Source organism: Alexandromys fortis, unplaced genomic scaffold, assembly GCF_014885135.2.
Source record: "Alexandromys fortis isolate MF-2015 unplaced genomic scaffold, M_Fortis_MF-2015_v1.1 scaffold_13, whole genome shotgun sequence".
Lineage (NCBI taxonomy): Eukaryota > Metazoa > Chordata > Mammalia > Rodentia > Cricetidae > Alexandromys > Alexandromys fortis.
This window is the reverse complement of record NW_026067908.1, coordinates 90,557-107,962: the sequence shown is the minus strand read 5'-3', so window position 1 is coordinate 107,962 and position 17,406 is coordinate 90,557. Positions and strand designations below refer to the sequence as shown.

General features: G+C 51.2%; 1 protein-coding gene across 3 annotated transcripts; it reads left to right on the top strand.

The window, feature by feature from the left end:
* Positions 1 to 21: 21 nt before the first annotated feature.
* On the top strand, positions 22 to 14,217 carry Tal1 (TAL bHLH transcription factor 1, erythroid differentiation factor). Of its 3 annotated transcripts, none has more exons than XM_050136400.1 (5): positions 22 to 607; positions 2,530 to 2,679; positions 5,934 to 6,380; positions 7,223 to 7,317; positions 10,749 to 14,217. In XM_050136400.1, exons 3-5 carry the CDS (start codon positions 5,935 to 5,937, stop codon positions 11,195 to 11,197), a joined length of 990 nt encoding a protein of 329 aa, XP_049992357.1. In that variant the 5' UTR covers positions 22 to 607; positions 2,530 to 2,679; position 5,934; the 3' UTR covers positions 11,198 to 14,217. The 3 variants fall into 3 exon arrangements, with proteins under 3 accessions (XP_049992357.1, XP_049992359.1, XP_049992358.1); XM_050136402.1 differs by lacking the exon at positions 22 to 607 and adding an exon at positions 720 to 921; XM_050136401.1 differs by lacking the exon at positions 22 to 607 and having other exon boundaries at positions 720 to 2,679.
* Positions 14,218 to 17,406: the final 3,189 nt, after the last annotated feature.

The following is a 17,406-nucleotide window of genomic DNA, read 5'->3' as shown; positions in this document are numbered from 1 at the left end:
GGGGGAGGGGGGACACTTTCCACGCCGCCCCTCCGCCGCCCCTCCCGCCGGGGAGACTCTCTTCCTTCCTTCCCCCTTTCCCTTTGCGCAATAGACAGAAAAGAGCCAGGCTCTGGCGGCTTCCATTGCTTCTGGGCTGTGTGTGCGGGCGGCTGGGTTGAGAGTGCGTGCGTGAGCGGGCGGGCCGCGGTGGCTGCTCCCCGCGTGGACTTTTGGCGATAGGTCGTGTGCGGGTGGTGTGAAGTCCTCACTATTTAAGTGTGGGGATTCCGACCCTCCTTGGCCCTCCTGCGTTTTATTCGTTGTATTTAAATTACCCCTTTTCTTTCCTCGACAAGGTCGGTCCTTGTGTCGCGGTGTGTGGCCTTGGACAAAGTGTTCGGCTGGCTTCGTTGTGCCGCCGCGGGTGTGATCCCCACCCTGTTAGGTTGTGTGACTGTGTGCGATTGCGTGTGACTGATGTCGCTGTGTCATGTTGGACAGTGTGCGGGTCTGCCTGCTCCGGCTTGTGGGACAGAGCAGGCTTGTGCTCCTCTGCTTCCCTCCTCTGGGGCTGGACCATGTATGGTCCTGTCCACCGAGAGTCCTGTGCCTGTGTCCTTTAGAGGTGCGTTTGCAAATCGCTGGGGGCGGGAGTGGGGGTAGGGCGAGCGAGAGATCGTGGCGCTGGTGGGGGCGTCGGCATGGGGGCGGGGAGCGGGATTTCACATTTTATTCCAAATTATGATGTATTCGGGAGCCAGTATTGGCTCGGGTGGGCGGACAGAGCCCAGTGAGAGGCAGCTTTGTCCGGAGGCCGTCTGTGCTTTGGTGTTGGGGGGTCCGCTGGTTGAGGGGGGTGTCTTCCACGCTGGAAGCTGAACTGCGCTCGCCGAGGCCCGCGTTTTACCGCCCGCAGAGCCCGTGTTTCGCCTATTTCTGGTCAGTTTTGCGGGTGCGTCCGCAGCGGTTGGGGGAGAGGCCGGGAAGGACAATGGACTGACTCACTTTCCAGGTCTGGTGCTAGGGGTGGGGGTCCTCGGGATCACCCCGGGGGACATTTTCCACAGTCCCTGCCCCATTCTGGCAGGGTCAGATCCCTGGTGAGCGGGTGGCTGCCCTCAGAGTCTGCTTTCGTTGGAAGGACCGCGTCAGTGCCACCCTAGCTGGAGAAGAAATGATTGCGTTTTCTTCTGTACTGTGATAATACGTTTGTCATCACCACCATCACTATTAACACCCCCTTTTAATGAAAACAATCGAACAAAAAGCTCGCTAGCTCGTCCCTTCAGCTGCTTTGGATGGTGAACAAAGCAGTCCCACCGTCGCCCCTCCCTAGCTCTGTTTTCCAAGTTGCCAGGTTTGGGGTAGGGAAAGAAAATGGAGAGCTGCTCAGAACGGAGATTCAGCCATAAAGCAAACAGTAACCTCAAGTAACACCGGGAACTGGTGGACTCCCCCTTCTCCCCTCCCCTCCTTCTTTTGGATTAGAAAGGAGAAAGAAAACCTCTCGCACCCGCACCCACCCAGTTGATACCCAGGGAAAGAGATAGTTCTGCACTTCCGCCAAAGCCGCAGCAGAGAGAAAAAGCCTTCGCAATTAACCCAAGACTTCGACGTGCCATTTGGTGGAAGACTCAAGCAAAACAATTTAAAAAAAAAAAAGAATTTATGGGAGGGAGGGAACGGACATAAAAGCAAGCCAAATCCAGTTACATCACTAGGAAGCGGCATCGGGTTTTCGTTTGACCCTCTTCCTTTTTGCCTTGTTTATCGGTACAAAACATAAGCGTTTCTCCCATCTTCTGCCAATTAAAATCCCGAAAAATATCGAAAATTGTTGTATAAAGGTAGCGGAGGAACAGATGTAGAAATACCCTCCTTTATATCCCCCACTCCGCCAGTAGAAAGAAAACAAGGGACCCAACTAGACTAGATACAATCCTCTCCCCTCCAACCCTAACGGGGAAGTAGGGCATTTGGAAGCAGGTTCTACCTTCCTTCGGGACAGAAGGTTGGTAGATGGGGGTCATGTCTGGGGACTCTCAGGTTCTGACCCTGCGACCAGGGCCTGAAGAGTCTTGTCTTTTCCATCACGTCTTCCCCCGCCCCCAACCCCGCGTCATCATATAGGGAATTACACCTTCACGCTGGGTCGGCAGCAGGAGCCTGGGCTCAGTTTACCGAGCAAACCGCATAGACGAGTCTGTGTGCTTAGAAAACAAATTCGGCCACACTGAATCAGACAGATCCGTTAGAGGGTTAGAAAATGTTCCGGGCAGCCTGCCTGGAGAGGCTGTTGTTGTTGGACTAAGTAGTTATTCCTGATTGGTCAGGTGTAGGGTTCTTTTTTTTTTTTTTTAATCGGGACGTGTTTGGGGGAGGGGGGCTCCAAACACCTGCAAGTTGAAGGCGGAAAGACGTTTGCTATTCTTTGGGCTGGCGGGGTACACAAGGTAATTCCCAGCCATTGACCCCCCATTTTCTCTCTCGCCCTCCCTCTTTTTCTCCACCCCCATCTTTCCTGGAAACTCGCTTTGGGCGCGGCAGACCGCGCAGGACCTCACCTCTAGCTAAGTAACTGTTGGCCTCTCAACAAGAGCCGGGGAAAACACAGATCCGGGTTCCTACCTCGACCCCTCTCCAGTGGAGGAGTAGAGGTCCTAACCAGAAGGGCCGGTCTCTCTAAATATGCCCCAGGTGAGTTGCAGGCCGGAGTCTTGGGGTGGGGGCAATGTCTGTGGAAACTGTGTTCGGGGGTTGGGAACTGGGGTGGGAAAGGCTCAGAACTGAGAGAAGATTGGCGGGGGAGGGAGGGAACTAACCTAGACTGAGAACCGGAGATCTGACCACCACTAGCTGCCTCAGGTCTCCAGCAGGGCTCTTTCCTTTTTCCGGCCTCGGATAGAACCAGCTGGTTGGATTATGTCCTCCAGGCCGCTCCCATGGTCCCGGTTCCGTGCACATTTCATAAGGCCTGTAACTTTGTTGTCGCTACATCCGGGTGGCGCGGCCTGTGCTTGGAGCTCAGGCCGGAAAAAGGCCAAGGCTGTCCTGGCTAAGGCCTGAGGCCTAGCAAGCTGTGGGGAACACATCTCCACTCCGGTGGTGGCAGAGGTAGTGAGGTAGTGTGTTGTTCACTGGGATGTTTGGTTGTGGTGCAGGCTTTGTGTTTCTCTACTGTGTCTTGCGCATATGAGTGCGGATGGAGGGATGGGAAGCCAAGTCTAAGGCAGCTGCGGCTATTTCTTAAAAAAAAAAAAAAAGTAAATACAAAATCCCCAGCTAGGATTTGGGGTATTAGAAGTTGCTGGAGAGGATGCAATGCTGGTCTTAGAAGGAGCTATTCCTTCCCCTTGTTCAGGCACATATTGTCACACGCGGCTGGCACTGGGGCAACTGGGAGGTGAAGATGCCCAGATGCAGCCTGAGTCTCTGAAGCACAAAGAGCTGCAATGGTGGACGGCTCCAGTCTAGCGCTGGTCCAGTCCTGAGCCCTCTCCCTTTCCACCCTCCCTTAATAAAAACAAATGCATAAAAGCCATTCAGTGGTAACCTCTCGGCTATGGCTGAGGGTGATCCTGGTCTTACGAGTGAGCTGGGTTTTCTTAAGGCCCAACCAAGAGCTGAGCATGGAGGATTCTACTGGAAACCTTGAAGGTAGGGATACTTTTATCATCTGGTGAGGCATTGGAGCTCAGGGTCAACTCATCTGGAATATGTGTTCCTTTTGACCGTTGGGAACCAGCTTCTGTCATTGCAGCAGAATTAATCAGGGAGTGTAAATGTGTTTCGGAGGGAAATTGGGCTCAGTGCAGTGCATAGCATAATATTTTTCATTAGAAGCTGGGACTAAAGCTTTGGTCACTGAAAGCACACAGATGGTGGTGGCAGGGACCAGCACCCCTGGCTTGTCTATTTCACCAGGGGCTGGTTTATTTCTGGTGTACTTCACCAGTAGGGAGGGAAGCCAGAGTGGCTACTATACTTCTGGTTCATTTCCGGTGGTTGTGGTATTCTCTGTATATAGCCCTTTTGTTTCCACTATAATTGTGAGGTCAATTTCAATGAAGCATCACAGGGCCATACTGGCTTTGCAACTTGTGTGTTAACAGTCTTGGGGAATTTTGTTATTTCCAGACCAACTACCCAAAACAGCTTGTGTAGTCTGAATGCAGTCCCTAAGTTTTGGAGGAGGCTGAAGAAGGTTCAGTTTCTGTTCCTTATTAGGAGGGATCAATTTCCATGATAACTCTGGTCCAGAGCATTGCAGTGGTCAAATAGGAGCTCCATGTCTGCAACCAGCAATTAGATGGATTCTTGTTTGGAACAGACTTGGACATTTTTGTATTATTTTCTCTTAAAACACCCAGTTTGGGCCAGTAAGATGACTCAGTGGGTTAGGGTGTTGCTGTCAAGTCTAACAACTTGTGATCCCTAGGACCCACTAGGTGAAAAGAGAGAACAGGCTCCTGAAAATTGTCCTCTGGGCTCCACATTAGTGGCTGTGGCATGTGCACCCTCTAACACAAATAAGTAAATGCAACAAAAATCAAAACGAAATAAAATAGCCCAATTATCTAATTCTGGGAGCAGAAATCTTAGTTTGAACTATTTATAAAGCCTGCCAAGGTGATAATATGTGTGTGGTGTCTGTGTATGTATATATGCACATACATCCATAAATGCACACACTGAGGAGATAGGATCATGTGTAGCCTAGGCTGACCTCAAAGTCAGGATTCTTTAGCATGCTTCTCATTGCTGGGGCTATAGGCATGTGCCACCACATCTGATGAGTTCATAGCATTTTTATTTTTAAAGTGAAAGCAGTTCACAAGTACCCTCCAACTTTGATCCTGAGTCTTACAGATTTTGTATCTGGCCCGTTGCTGAAGCTAGGTAACACAAGAGCCCTCACACTGTTGGGAAATGAGTGGCTGTGCTCATCTCGGAGGTATGGTTAGAACTTGGGAAGTTTCTGGGCTCCAGGGTTTATACAGGAAGGCAATGCTGTACAGTGAGAACTGAATTCCATGTTGTGGAGAACACCCTATTGTGTGCATGTGGGGCTTCATTAGAAGAATTCAAGGGCCTTCTTGATATTGTCTTTTTCATCAAGAGAGGAGCCCAGATCCTACCGGCTTCAGGAGTACTTTCCTGTGTGTCTCAGTCAGGTTTCCCTTCCAGACCTACCCTCTCGTTTGAGTCCAGTTGAGCCTATGGGGTGGAGCGTGCAGGATGGTGGGACCAGAATCCAGGATCAGCTGCGTTCCTTGACTTCTTTTCTCGTGGAAGGGTAGCAGCTTGCAGAACACAGCGTGGATTTGCTTAGCGTAGGCAACCTCCCTCTTGCCAGGGAGAATACTGGGGGAAGGTCGCTGGCTTTTCTGGAATACTTCTGACATCTGTAGCTGAGCAGAGCCCAGTTCTTGTAGCCTCCACACCCTACTTCACCACCATAATGCTTCTGGGTGTATTACGTGTGGTGTATGTGTGTGGCAGTCGATTGGAAGAGGTCCCTAAAGCACCTTCCTCGGGCCCGGAAAGATTCCCCGCCAAAACCAAAAGGGGGGCGGGAAGGATAGGCTCGCTTGCTCGCTTGGGGGATTTGTTCCCTCCCCTTCCCCTGTGGCCTAAGAAGGAGGGACTGGGTGATCTTTCTTTCTCTTCTCCGTACATTTCCTTCCTCCTTTTCCCTTCGATTTTGTTTCGCTGGCTGCATTCCTTTTCTTCCAATGTTTCTGCCATCTTTCTCCAGCCCTTGGACCCTGTGCCTCCCCGTCTCTCCCAAACCTCTTCTCCCAATCTAGAGACACCACCATCTCTCTCCAGTTCCAGGCCCGCGGGCCCTTCACGCCACCAGGGTGGGAGTGTGTGTCCACGTGGCGCTGAGTTTTCTGTCTTTCACGTCTCAGTGCGTGATCTCCTCTTTTCCCCTTACTCGGTTACAGGATGACAGAGCGGCCGCCGAGCGAGGCGGCACGCAGTGACCCGCAGCTAGAGGGACAGGACGCGGCCGAGGCCCGCATGGCCCCCCCGCACCTCGTCCTGCTCAACGGCGTCGCCAAGGAGACGAGCCGCGCAGCCCCGGCGGAGCCCCCGGTCATCGAGCTAGGCGCACGCAGTAGCGCGGGGGGCGGCCCCGCCAGTGGGGGCGGGGCCGTGAGGGACTTAAAGAGCCGCGACGCCCTAGTAGCCGAAGCTCGCCACCGAGTGCCCACCACCGAGCTGTGCAGACCTCCTGGACCCGCCCCGGCGCCCGCGCCCGCCTCAGCCCCGGCAGAGCTGCCTGGAGACGGCCGCATGGTGCAACTGAGCCCTCCCGCGCTGGCAGCCCCCGCCGGCCCTGGCCGAGCGCTGCTCTACAGCCTCAGCCAGCCGCTGGCCTCGCTCGGCAGGTGAGCTGTCTGCTGCCCTGCTGCGTTGCGGGTCCAGGCGGAGCTCTGGGAGAAGGGAGGTAGTTAAAGACTCCCAGCGTAGTGGATAGAGTCCTCCAGTCTTGGCACTAGTGGGAAAGGGGCTTCAGTGAGACCAATTGGCAAACAGGACTGATCGGGACTTCAGGGAGCGTACTGTTGTGGCGAAACCCGGGATGCCCGCCTGCTCCTTTGAGGGTGCAGGCGTGTGGGTGGGTGTGGGAAGCCGTGGAGGCTGCTGAGAACCGTGTTAGGTAGGAGGGATTCCTTGAGTAGGAGTTCCAGGCCAACGTGTTGAATGCCCCTCTGCAGCAGAGGTGAGGTTTGATGCAAAGGGTGTCTTCGCCTTCTGGAAGCTGCAGCGAAGGATCTTCGGGCTGTTGCTGAGAGCAGCTCTTCCCAAGCTCTGCTAGGATGCGGTGAGCAGCACTGGCATCCGCACCTAGCCCTTCTGCCACTTAACCTGCGTTGTTGGGGCCACTGGGTGTAGTTGGTTGCTGGACCGCTGTGGTGAGGGCAGATGAAAGGCAGACAGAGGAAGGAATTCCAGGAGAAGGCTTGGCAAAGCTGCAGAGGTGGGCGAGGGCGGGCGAGTTAGCCAGCCAGTGTTTTCAGTCTGTGCTCCATCCAGGAGGGATGGGGAGCGGTGGTGGAGTGAGGTTGGTTGCAAGAGACACTGCCAGTGAGAGCTGTGTGGTGTTGGAGTTGCCTATCATCACTCCACCTGTGTCTGCCTGAGTAAAGGTGTTTGCTGGGATTATGTGATTGTTGGTTGCGGCCTTTTTGTCTTCAATCGCATTGTTATCCACCTGTTCTTTCTGCAGTGGGTTCTTCGGAGAACCGGATGCCTTCCCCATGTTTACCAACAACAACCGGGTGAAGAGGAGGCCCTCCCCATATGAGATGGAGATTACTGATGGTGAGTCTACGCTAACCCCTTGCTCTGCTTGGAACCATCTGCAATGGGGAGCAAGGGGACAATACAGACATCTCACAGAGGCGAGAAGCCCATCCAAACCGCCAGAACCCGAAACCTGAGTTAGGACTGGCACTTAAACCAGATCAGTAGAGTCAGCCACATGTAGTTCCCATTCTAGGCTTGATCCCTACACTTTGACAAGGATCCAGGGAGGGTAGAACCCTTCATGTCCCCAACTCCAATTCCTTAACTAGCAGGAAGTCCCTGAACTGCATCTCAAATCCACTCTGGAGTCTCCGGCTGGAGTTGTTCCTTTTAAGATTTTCTTCCCAGGTCTGTCTATTGCGGGATCACTTTGTCTCTCTTCCACATTCTGGGCTGAGACCAAGAGTGGCTTATGGTGCCATGGAATATATATAACCTGGGGGACTCAGCCCGTTGGGAACTCTGAATCCTCTTTGTCCTGGGTGAAGGGAGATTTGGAGCTCCACCCACTCCTCTCAGTTACCTGCTGTTTCCTGCTGTTACCAGGGCAGGAAAGCGGACTGAGAGACTCAGGACAATGGTGGGGTGAGTGTGCTGCTGTCTGTCTAGGGCCCCTGTAGGAAGTGTGCTGAGGCTGGAGAAGAGCTGGCATGGAGGCTGGGAGCCTGTAGAAGATGTGTGTGGTAGAACTCGAGCTTCTAGAAAGAACAAGGCTCGAGTCTGACAATACAGAAGACACCAGAACCCAGGATAGCCCAGGATACAGACATACAAAGAGGAAAGGTGACTGACAGGTGCTTCTGGATGAGAGAAAACCTTACAAGTTCTGATGCCACATAGGTGCTCCTGACTCCTCCTTCTCTGCCTGTCAGAAAAGCTACCGAGACAGTGAAGTTGTGTCCAGCACTGGGATCTCCTCAACATAGGAGTTCCGTGTGTCTCATCCCCAGCTTGCCTCCCAGCACCAACTCTTTGCTAGCAGGCCCTGTCACCCTAAGGCTATGAAGTGAGGTGGTGACAGCTCTCATTACTGCCATGTGTTGGACACCTATTGCATCTATCAAACTTTGTTTTTGAATGCTTGGTCTTTGTGTAATTCTCAACACAGATCCATGCATTTAACTTTGCTTCAATTTCACAGATGAAGAAATTGAGTCTCAGAGAGGGAAAGTATCCCACTCAAAGCCATAGGGTTGAGGCCTGGACCATAATAATAGCATTGGCTTTAAGCTTTGGAATGTGTTCTGGATTCTTCCTTACCCTCTAGAGTCTGTTTGGCTCTAACTGTGACAAGGATTATAATGTCCCCTGTCCACCTAGGAGCTTGCACCAGCTCACGAGCATTAGCCGTGATATAAAAGACTGGTCCTCCTTTGTCACAACTGGGAGAACACTCTTTGGTCTAGAGGTCTGGGGGCACTAAATTGCTTTTCTGAGGCAGTTCAGTATAGGTCTTCCCTGAAGGTTTGTGGTGTTTTTCCCAATCTGTATTTGACCCTTAAAAGGCTTCAGGGAACTGCAGGCAAGGCAAGGGCTGTGGAAACTTCTGGGGAAAACATAGAGTGTAGGTACAGGTGCATGCAAATGAGAGAAAAGGACCATCAAATATTAGACATCTACTTGGTCAAGTAAGTCCTAGCCAGAGCGCTGCCTCCATCCTCAGCCATAAAGTGACCAGTGGATTCAGATGTCCATGTCCCTCCCTTTCTCCCCCTCCCCAAGTTTCCAATCTGAGCCCTGGACCTAGTGGTTACTGAAAGTAGGATCCTCAGGCTGGGCTGTCCCTTCTGTACAGCAAACATCCTGAAGCAGCAGGGAAGACTGCTACCACACTGACCTCTTGTGTTTCCCCTGCTCTGAGACTCCCAGGTCATGCTTGAATACTAGGCACAGTGCTCTGCACACTTGGGTGTTGCGCACGTGTGCATTGGTGTCCGCTGTCTGGCAGTCTTAGCATCAGTGTGGTAATGATTACCGGGTCCAGAGGCGTCCTTAGAAGCCTTTGCTGAGCTCAGGCAGGGCTGTGCATGCTTGTCTTCAGTTCCTTTCCTGGAGTTGGGGGCCTAGATGTCTTTCCTTTCCCTTCTGCTCTGCATCCTCCCCTCCATCCTCCTTTCTGCCGCTGTGACAGGCCACTTAGGAGACATATACTAAGCCCGCACTTGGTGCTTCTGTCACCCTAGAACTGAATGTATGCCCTTCTTACTGCAGGGACTTATGAGCGATGGACCCTGCCTCCTCTTCTCTTATGCCTTACACCCACCACGTTTCTGCCTCGGTGCCTTTGCACGTGTCATTCCTTCTGCTCAGAGATGCACTCTGCTTCCCTCCCTGTATCTGGATGGCTTTGCTTCAGCCTCAAATTTGTTTTGTTTTTAAAATAAATGCTTTGTTAGCTACTTTAGCTAAATTCAGTAGCTTCTTTACACCTTTTACTTGCCAGTCTGCCTTTTGTTGTGTTTTTGTTTGTTCCTTATTCTTCACCTCCCATCTGCATTATCATGTAAACGCTACAAGGGTACAGGCCCTGCGTGTCTTATTCCCACTTATTTACTGCCTACCATGGTGTTGCTTGTTAGCGAAAACCTGGCGAACAGATAGTAGATATTAAGAGTTATCTCTCAGGCTGGAGAGATGGCCCAGCAGTTAAGAGCATTGCCTGCTCTTCCAAAGGTCCTGAGTTCAATTCTCAGCAACCACATGGTGGCTCACAACCATCTGTAATGAGGTCTGGTGCCCTCTTCTGGCCTTCAGGCATACACGCAGAAAGAATATTGTATACATAATAAATAAATAAATAAATAAATAAATAAATAAATAAATAAATATTAAAAAAAAGAGTTATGTCTCACTTAGTGAGCTTCACCTGTGTGATGCACTAGCCATGGACACCATCTATCACCTAAATTACCAGCAATGTGCAGATGAGGAAGTTGAGGCAGTGAGTTCTGGTCAGGAATTGAACCCAGATAGTCTGGCTTCAGTCTTTGTGTGTGTGTGTGTGTGTGTAAGGTTTCTTGAGTTAAGTGACTGAAATATGGCCCTCGTCTAGCTGGGCACGGCGGAATATGCCTTTGTTTCCAGCATGTGGGATACAGAGGCAGGTGGATCTCTGTAAGTTTGAGGCTAGCCTGGTCTACAGAACGAGTTCCAGAACAGCAAGGATTGCATAATGAGACCCTGTCTCAAAAAAAAATCAAAATAAAACAGAAAAGAAATATTAAATGCTGCAGAGCCCATAGGAGGCACCCAGTACAGACAGACAGACACACATTGTTTGTGGAAGGTGGTAGGGAGGACGGGGCTATGAGGCTAGTTAGCTAGGGCTGGAGTGATGTAACAGATCTCAGAGATCGTGTGTCAGCTGGACCCCTAGGAATAGCTTCTCAGTAGAGGAGCCCTTTGAAGGTCTCTGCCTGCTTTTAACCACGTCCTTCCATCTTCAGGCCCTCACACCAAAGTAGTGCGGCGCATCTTCACCAACAGCCGGGAGCGATGGCGGCAGCAGAACGTGAATGGGGCATTTGCTGAGCTCCGAAAGCTCATCCCCACCCACCCACCAGACAAGAAGCTAAGCAAGAACGAGATCCTGCGCCTTGCCATGAAGTACATAAATTTCCTGGCCAAGCTGCTCAATGACCAGGAGGAGGAAGGCACTCAGCGTGCCAAGCCGGGCAAGGACCCTGTGGTGGGAGCTGGTGGGGGTGGGGCAGGAGGTGGCATGCCCCCGGAAGACCTTCTCCAGGATGTGCTTTCCCCCAACTCCAGCTGTGGGAGCTCTCTGGATGGAGCAGCCAGCCCGGACAGTTATACAGAGGAGCCAACACCTAAGCACACTGCCCGCAGCCTCCACCCTGCCCTGCTGCCTGCCACCGATGGGGCTGGCCCCCGGTGATGCGTCTGGGGCTGCCCAGGGCCAGCAGGCAGGGCCCATTAGGCCCCTGCATTGCTGGGCTTTAGGGCAGGTGGGATGAGAAGCAGGCATTGTACTTGATGAACTTCCCTTATAGTCTGAACTTTGGGAAGTCCCAACTGACCCTGAGCTGGTGTTTCTGTTTCCTGCCTGGAAACAAGAGGAAAATGAAGTGAAGTAGTAGGTACTTTATCTGAAGATGGCACAGTCTTCTCCCTTTTCCAATCCCCAGGACTTCCCAGTTAGAGGCTCAAGTGTCACTGTTTTTTGGTCTAGAGTTTGTGAGCCTTGTTTTGGACGAGATACGGGGTTGTTACCCATTACCGGAGGCATCCAGCAGCCTCTGCCTTGCCTTTAGCCCATCCCGAGCTGGCTGGGGTGGCTTTTGTGGCAGCTTCTGTTCAAATATATAGGTACCCAAGAGCTGCCCACTTCTTGAGCCCCATCTTCACCCAGGTCCGTGTTGATCCATCCAGCTTGCCAGCTGCTCCGGAGAGTCAAGCCTCGAGGTGCCTTCTTCAGGGCCTGGTTGGAAAAGTTGACCAGTGAACAGACAGCCTGATCTCAACTAGCTGGGCCAGAAAAACCCAACAGCCCTTCTTGCTCTGGGGCATCAGAGCTCTGCTTTCTCCCCACTGAGACTTGCCTTCCTATCCTGCAGCTGTGAGGATTGGTCAGCAGCCTGGAGCATGCTCTGTTGGGCTGTGTGCAGGCACAGAGAGGGAGAGTGACGTTAGGATGAAAAGCAAGAGTGTTTGGGGCATTGGGTTTCATCTCCTGCACTTCACAATGACCATGTGCTGATGCATTGCATGTTGGTGCTTGGGTTGTACAGCCCATGGGCTTTCCTCGGGAAGCTTCCTGTTGCAAGATGTCTGTTGGCTGAGGGTTTGGGCTTCCAGATGGAGTACAAAATGTCCCATAAATACTTCATTTGGGATTCTGCCTAATCGGTTGTTGGTGGAAATTCTGGGCCATGCTGCTAGGGCATGGAGTCCAGTCAGAGGTGAGGCCCTGGCTTGAGACCTGAGCATGCAAATTTGCTCAGCCCAACTTTAAATACGCTCCTGTCACACAATTGCAGGCCCCATGTGTGTGCATGGCAGGTTGGTTTAATGCACTGAGTGCCCCCTAAAAGCTGTACATGAAAATTTTTGTAAAGCAAATCCTTCTTCATCTTTTAAAGAAATAACCCCTGCAAGTCATTTTGTAAAGTGGAGAATCCTTTTGTAGTATGGACAACTGCCCCATTGTTTCTTTCCTGAATTAGTCCTCCTGGTGGGACTGGGTTTTCTTAAAGCTAGGCCTGTCTGTAATGAAGTTTAAGCCCATGGAACAAACTGCACAGAAGTCCTGTGTATCTGTCATTGTACCAGTGTCACCTAGAGCGCTCTCTCTCTCTCTCTCTCTCTCTCTCTCTCTCTCTCTCTCTCTGCCTCTGCCTCTGCCTCTGCCTCTGCCTCTGCCTCTGCCTCTGCCTCTGCCTCTGCCTTTGCCTCTGCCTCTCTCTCCCAGGTTTTGCAATTGAGCCAGAGAGAAAGTATCCAAAGGCCCCATCATGTAACGTAAGAGCCCATTACTTTTCTGTTCGAGTTTCAGTACCATTACGGTGCCCGAGTACACACTTAGGCAGACAAAGATGGATCTTGCTCCCCCCTCTTCCTGTTAAGTCCTGAGATTCCCCAGGCATAGGGACAATATGGTCAGGCACCGGGTTGTTGCATACTACACTCAGCTGTCTCATACTGCTGTGAACACTAAGGTTGGTTCCTTCCATTGCTTGGGAGTTAGGACAAGGAGTCTGACTCATGTGAAAACGGAACAACTGTCCTGAGCTCGAGGGCTGTGTTTTCTTCTCGGTGGAATGATGACTTGGGAATGAAAAATGTTGATCTGGAGGTGGATTTTCTGAGAGAGATCACACATTTGTTGGGAGCTTAAGCTACGGCTCCCTTTCTCCGCTTTGTATCATTGCTGGGATGGATGCAGCAGGCAGTGGGCTCTGTTGTGCACTAAGGGTGCAGTGCAGTGGGCAAGCAGCACACATGAGGTTCTGGGTTCAATACCCAGCACAGACACAAAAGCTTCACTACCCTTAGTGCTGACCCTGCAGTGAGTTCCAGCCAGAGTTCAGGCCCTGGGCGGTTGATATTTGAGTAATTTAGCTTATTAAGACTCTTCCTTGAGCTATCCAGATCCTCATTTCTCTAGATTAATCTTAATTTCTCCCTGATTTCAAGGCAAGAGATAGACATGAGAAAGGGAGAGAGACTGGGGATACGAGTGCCTCCAGGCTGCCGTACCTCCTACGGGGCTAGAACGGAGGGCCAGGAGTTCGGTCTTTGTAAGATCTAAGGAAAACCCTGGATTCTGTTTTCATCTTCAACACCCCATATCTTTCTCCCTTTGTCCCCTCCTCACCCTTGAAGAAATGGCAAGGTCCCAAGAGTAATATCTGTACAAAAGGGGAAAATGTAAGAGCATGAGAAACATTTGAGGAAAACAATGAACGTAAGGACCAGAGAGAATCCTGTCTTTCAAGAATAATTCATGTTTATTTGTGGTGGCAAGTAACACGATGGTACAACCTTTATCCTTCTTCCAGAAACAAAAAACAAAGGGCACAGCAACTGTAGTGAGCTGACAGCTATTTTGGCCTTTTGGGTGGGTCTAGCCATACTTGGGATCCCAGTGGTACATGACCCTCTGCAGAAGGCTTGCCCCAGCCTGTGTACATAGCACGCCATGTCTGCGGGCAGGCCCAGCACTTTCCGTCAGTGTTGTACTGTATGTGATGAACTGTGTTGGTCTCTGCATTTCTCTGCAGAAGAGGAGTAACTGCTCCGGGTACCTTGATGTTTGTACAGCCTAGAGGCCAACACTGTGGGCGTGTGACTCTTTATTGGGGGGAAAACAAAACAAAAAAAAATCCCAGTGTGGTGATGATGGTGTGTGTATATATAAATAAGGTTATATGGGGAAGATTTCTAAATAAAAGTTTTACAAAGGGACCTGGACTTTGTGCTTGCATGTGGCACCCGAGAGCCTGAGAGTGGGCACTTTAACAGGAAAAGCCTGGCAAGGATGGGCTCCACTCCTCTTAGGAAGCGGAATCCAGCTCCTACTCTCAGAACAAGCCTGTGGGGAGGAAGGAGGCTACACTCAGGGGTTAGGGGGGCGCCCTTTTTTTCTCCTGCAACTTCTCGGGGCTTCAGTTCCCTGTCCTTGTGTTGGCAGCCTGGCAGATAGACCTCTCTGTTGGGTTAACTTCTTCCTTCCTGTTAGATCAGTTTCCCTCGTTGGGGCCATTGTTCCCAGCAAGGGCTTAGGACAGGCAAAGGAAAACATTACCCACCACTGGTGTCCTCAGGTTTCCTGATGACTCAGACATATATATTACATATATCTATATATCTATATATATATGTGTTTGCATCAGATGTGTGCAGTGCTCACAGTGGCCAAAAGAGGGCGTGAATGCCCTGGAATTGGAGTTACAGACAGTTCTGAAGTGGCCATGTAGGTGCTGAGGTTTCATGAATGGAATTTGAGACTGAGATTGTGGTTCTTAGGGAGGCCATTGCACACAAACGATTGACCCTTTGGAAGTTTATAGGGTGGACATCTCCAACTAAGTGTAGCTTCTGTTTTCTCTTTTAATAAGCAATTGCTGAACACCTGGCTCTGATCAGATACTGTTCTGTAGGTGAGGGTTCAGCACTGAACAAAACAAACACGGATGCTGGCCACTGCAGCTTACATTCTAGAAGGGAGACAGTGAATGTACAAACACACACAGCTATAGTTCAACAGCTAGAAAGCGATTAGTACTAACTAACCCACAGTGAGTTTCAGGCCAGCCTGGGCTACATGAGACAGCCTCAAAAACCAAAGCAAAAGGAGAGGTAAGGGGCAAACAGGGATAGTTCCGGAAGGCCCAGCGTGCCATGTTTTTCTTTCAGGGACAGTGTTATCCTAAGACAGGGTTGTGTCTCTCCACCTGTTACGTGGGCTAAGAGACTCTGAAAAGTCTTTTTCTTTCTTCCTCTTTGGACCTCAGTACTTATCCCCAAATCTAGAGATGCGGACACTAGCTCAGATTGTCCCCAACAGGCATTCAATGGTTTCACAGTTAATTCCCACCCTGTCTGTCTCTAGTCTCCTCAGGCAGCTGTTGCCTTCTTGGCTTCTATCCATCTCCTAGAGGGAGAGGGGTAGGATTCAGCCCCAGTGTCAGGATCTGACCCAGCCTATCAGGAAGCCCCTCAGATATGTCTTTCCCTGGCCCAGGGCGAGAACAGTGTGAGATTTTACCTTGGGGTGGGGAGAAAAAGATCTTAGACTCGCAGACTTGAGCGACAGATTGAAGAGACTGCCATGAAAGGAAAGAAAGGAGGAGGGTAGGGAAGAAAGAATGGCATTTGGGGTGAAGGAAGTAGCCAGCCGTGTTCAGTACAACTGAGGAGTCACGCAGGGAGAGGTTCTCGGGTGAGTCACTTTATCGCCCTGAGGTTTGGTTTGTCTGTTAAATAGGGGTGTTAGCGCTCATCTTCCAGGACTGTCATGAGACTCCGAAATAATATATGCAAAGTGTCTGTGTCTTATTAAGAAAGATTATATAGAAAGATGTATAGAAAACATTGTTTTTTTTTTTCTTCTGGAAATGGGACTAGGATGGGGCTGTCCTAGCAGAAGAAAAGAGGGGAAGGGTATGTGTGTACAGCAATGTTAACCACTCCTCAGCAGCAGGACTTTTAGGGGGCCTGTCCCTTGCCAGGTAAGGCTGGGTAGTCAGCGAGGACCACCCACTTCAGTTCAGGGGCTGAGTGGAGGTAAAGTGGGAGCCCGGAAGAACCCCAGAGGCAAGTGCTATGGGAGGGGCTGAGCGGTATGGGCAGCCTAACTTTGAGAACAGGGACCCTGGGCTAGCGAAGGTTGGAAGGTATCTAGGAGGGAGTTCCACTTCCTGTCCCGGGTATTAGAGCAGGTTGGTCCAGGAATGTGGGCGTTCTCCTGGGTCCTGTTCTCTTGCCCAAGCTACCTAGGGTGAGGCGTGCTCCTGGGGTTACTCACTTCAGTGGGATGTGAGGTGCCTTTCACCCTCCTCGCTCTCTCCTTGAGCGCTTGGTCTGGTCTGAGCTCTGCCCCTCCCCAGCTCCTGGTCTTTTCTCTCCACACAATAACAGGATGTGATCAGTTCGAAGAAAGGAAGTGGGGGAGGACTGCTGTGCTGATAGCGGGGGGGGGGGGGGGGGGGGGGGGGGGGGGGGGGGGGGGGAGAGGGGGTTCTGACTCTCCCCTCTCTAGTCCTCCCCTGCTCTGTCAACCCGCCTCTGTAGCTCCTTTTCCCCTAAGCCATTCCCTAGGTCTCTATCTGAGACCAGTGGGGATGAACTTGTATGTTCAGGACTGTTTGCTATGGAGAGACAGCCTTGACCACACCTTCGGCAGGGCCTGCCTTCTGGAGAGGCTTGCTGGTCAAGCTTTAGATGCTGGTTATTTCCTGCCCTGCAGCTGCTGGAGTCCAAGGGTAGGTAGGTGGGTCGCTGAGCAGGGTTCCATCTGTCCAATGGCTGGCTTCCCAAGTCCACGCGCGTATGATTCAGTGCAAAGGGTGGTAGAATCAATCAAAAAGTCCTGTCAAATGCTGGCTTGGCATTGCCTTGTACAGTGTTTGGGCCAGGCTGCAAAAATGGAAAATTAAATTCAGAGAAACAAGTGTCTTAATCAGGGTTCTCTAGAGTCACAGAATTTGTGGAGTGCATCTCTCTCTCTCTCTCTCTCTCTCTCTCTCTCTCTCTCTCTCTCTCATCTCTCTGGAATGACTTACAGGCTGCAGTCTAACCAATCCAACAATGGCTGGCTGTGAATCTAGTAGTTTCTCAGTCAATGAGACTGGGTGTCTCAGCTGATCTTCTGTGTGTGCTGGGATCCTGAAGAAGTGGGCTCCAATGTCAGGGGAAGAACCGGTGTGCTGGAAAGGCAGGACAAGCAATCAGGAAGCTTTCCTTCTTCCATTGTCCTTTATAGAAGAAGGTGTGACCCAGATTAAAGATCCTTCAAGATCTGGATCAAAAGCCTGTGTCTTCCAACCTCAAGAACCATATCAAAGGCATGGTGTCTTCCATCCTCAATGACCCAGATCACAGGTTTGCCCTCTGTTACTGGATTATAGTTCATTACAAATATAG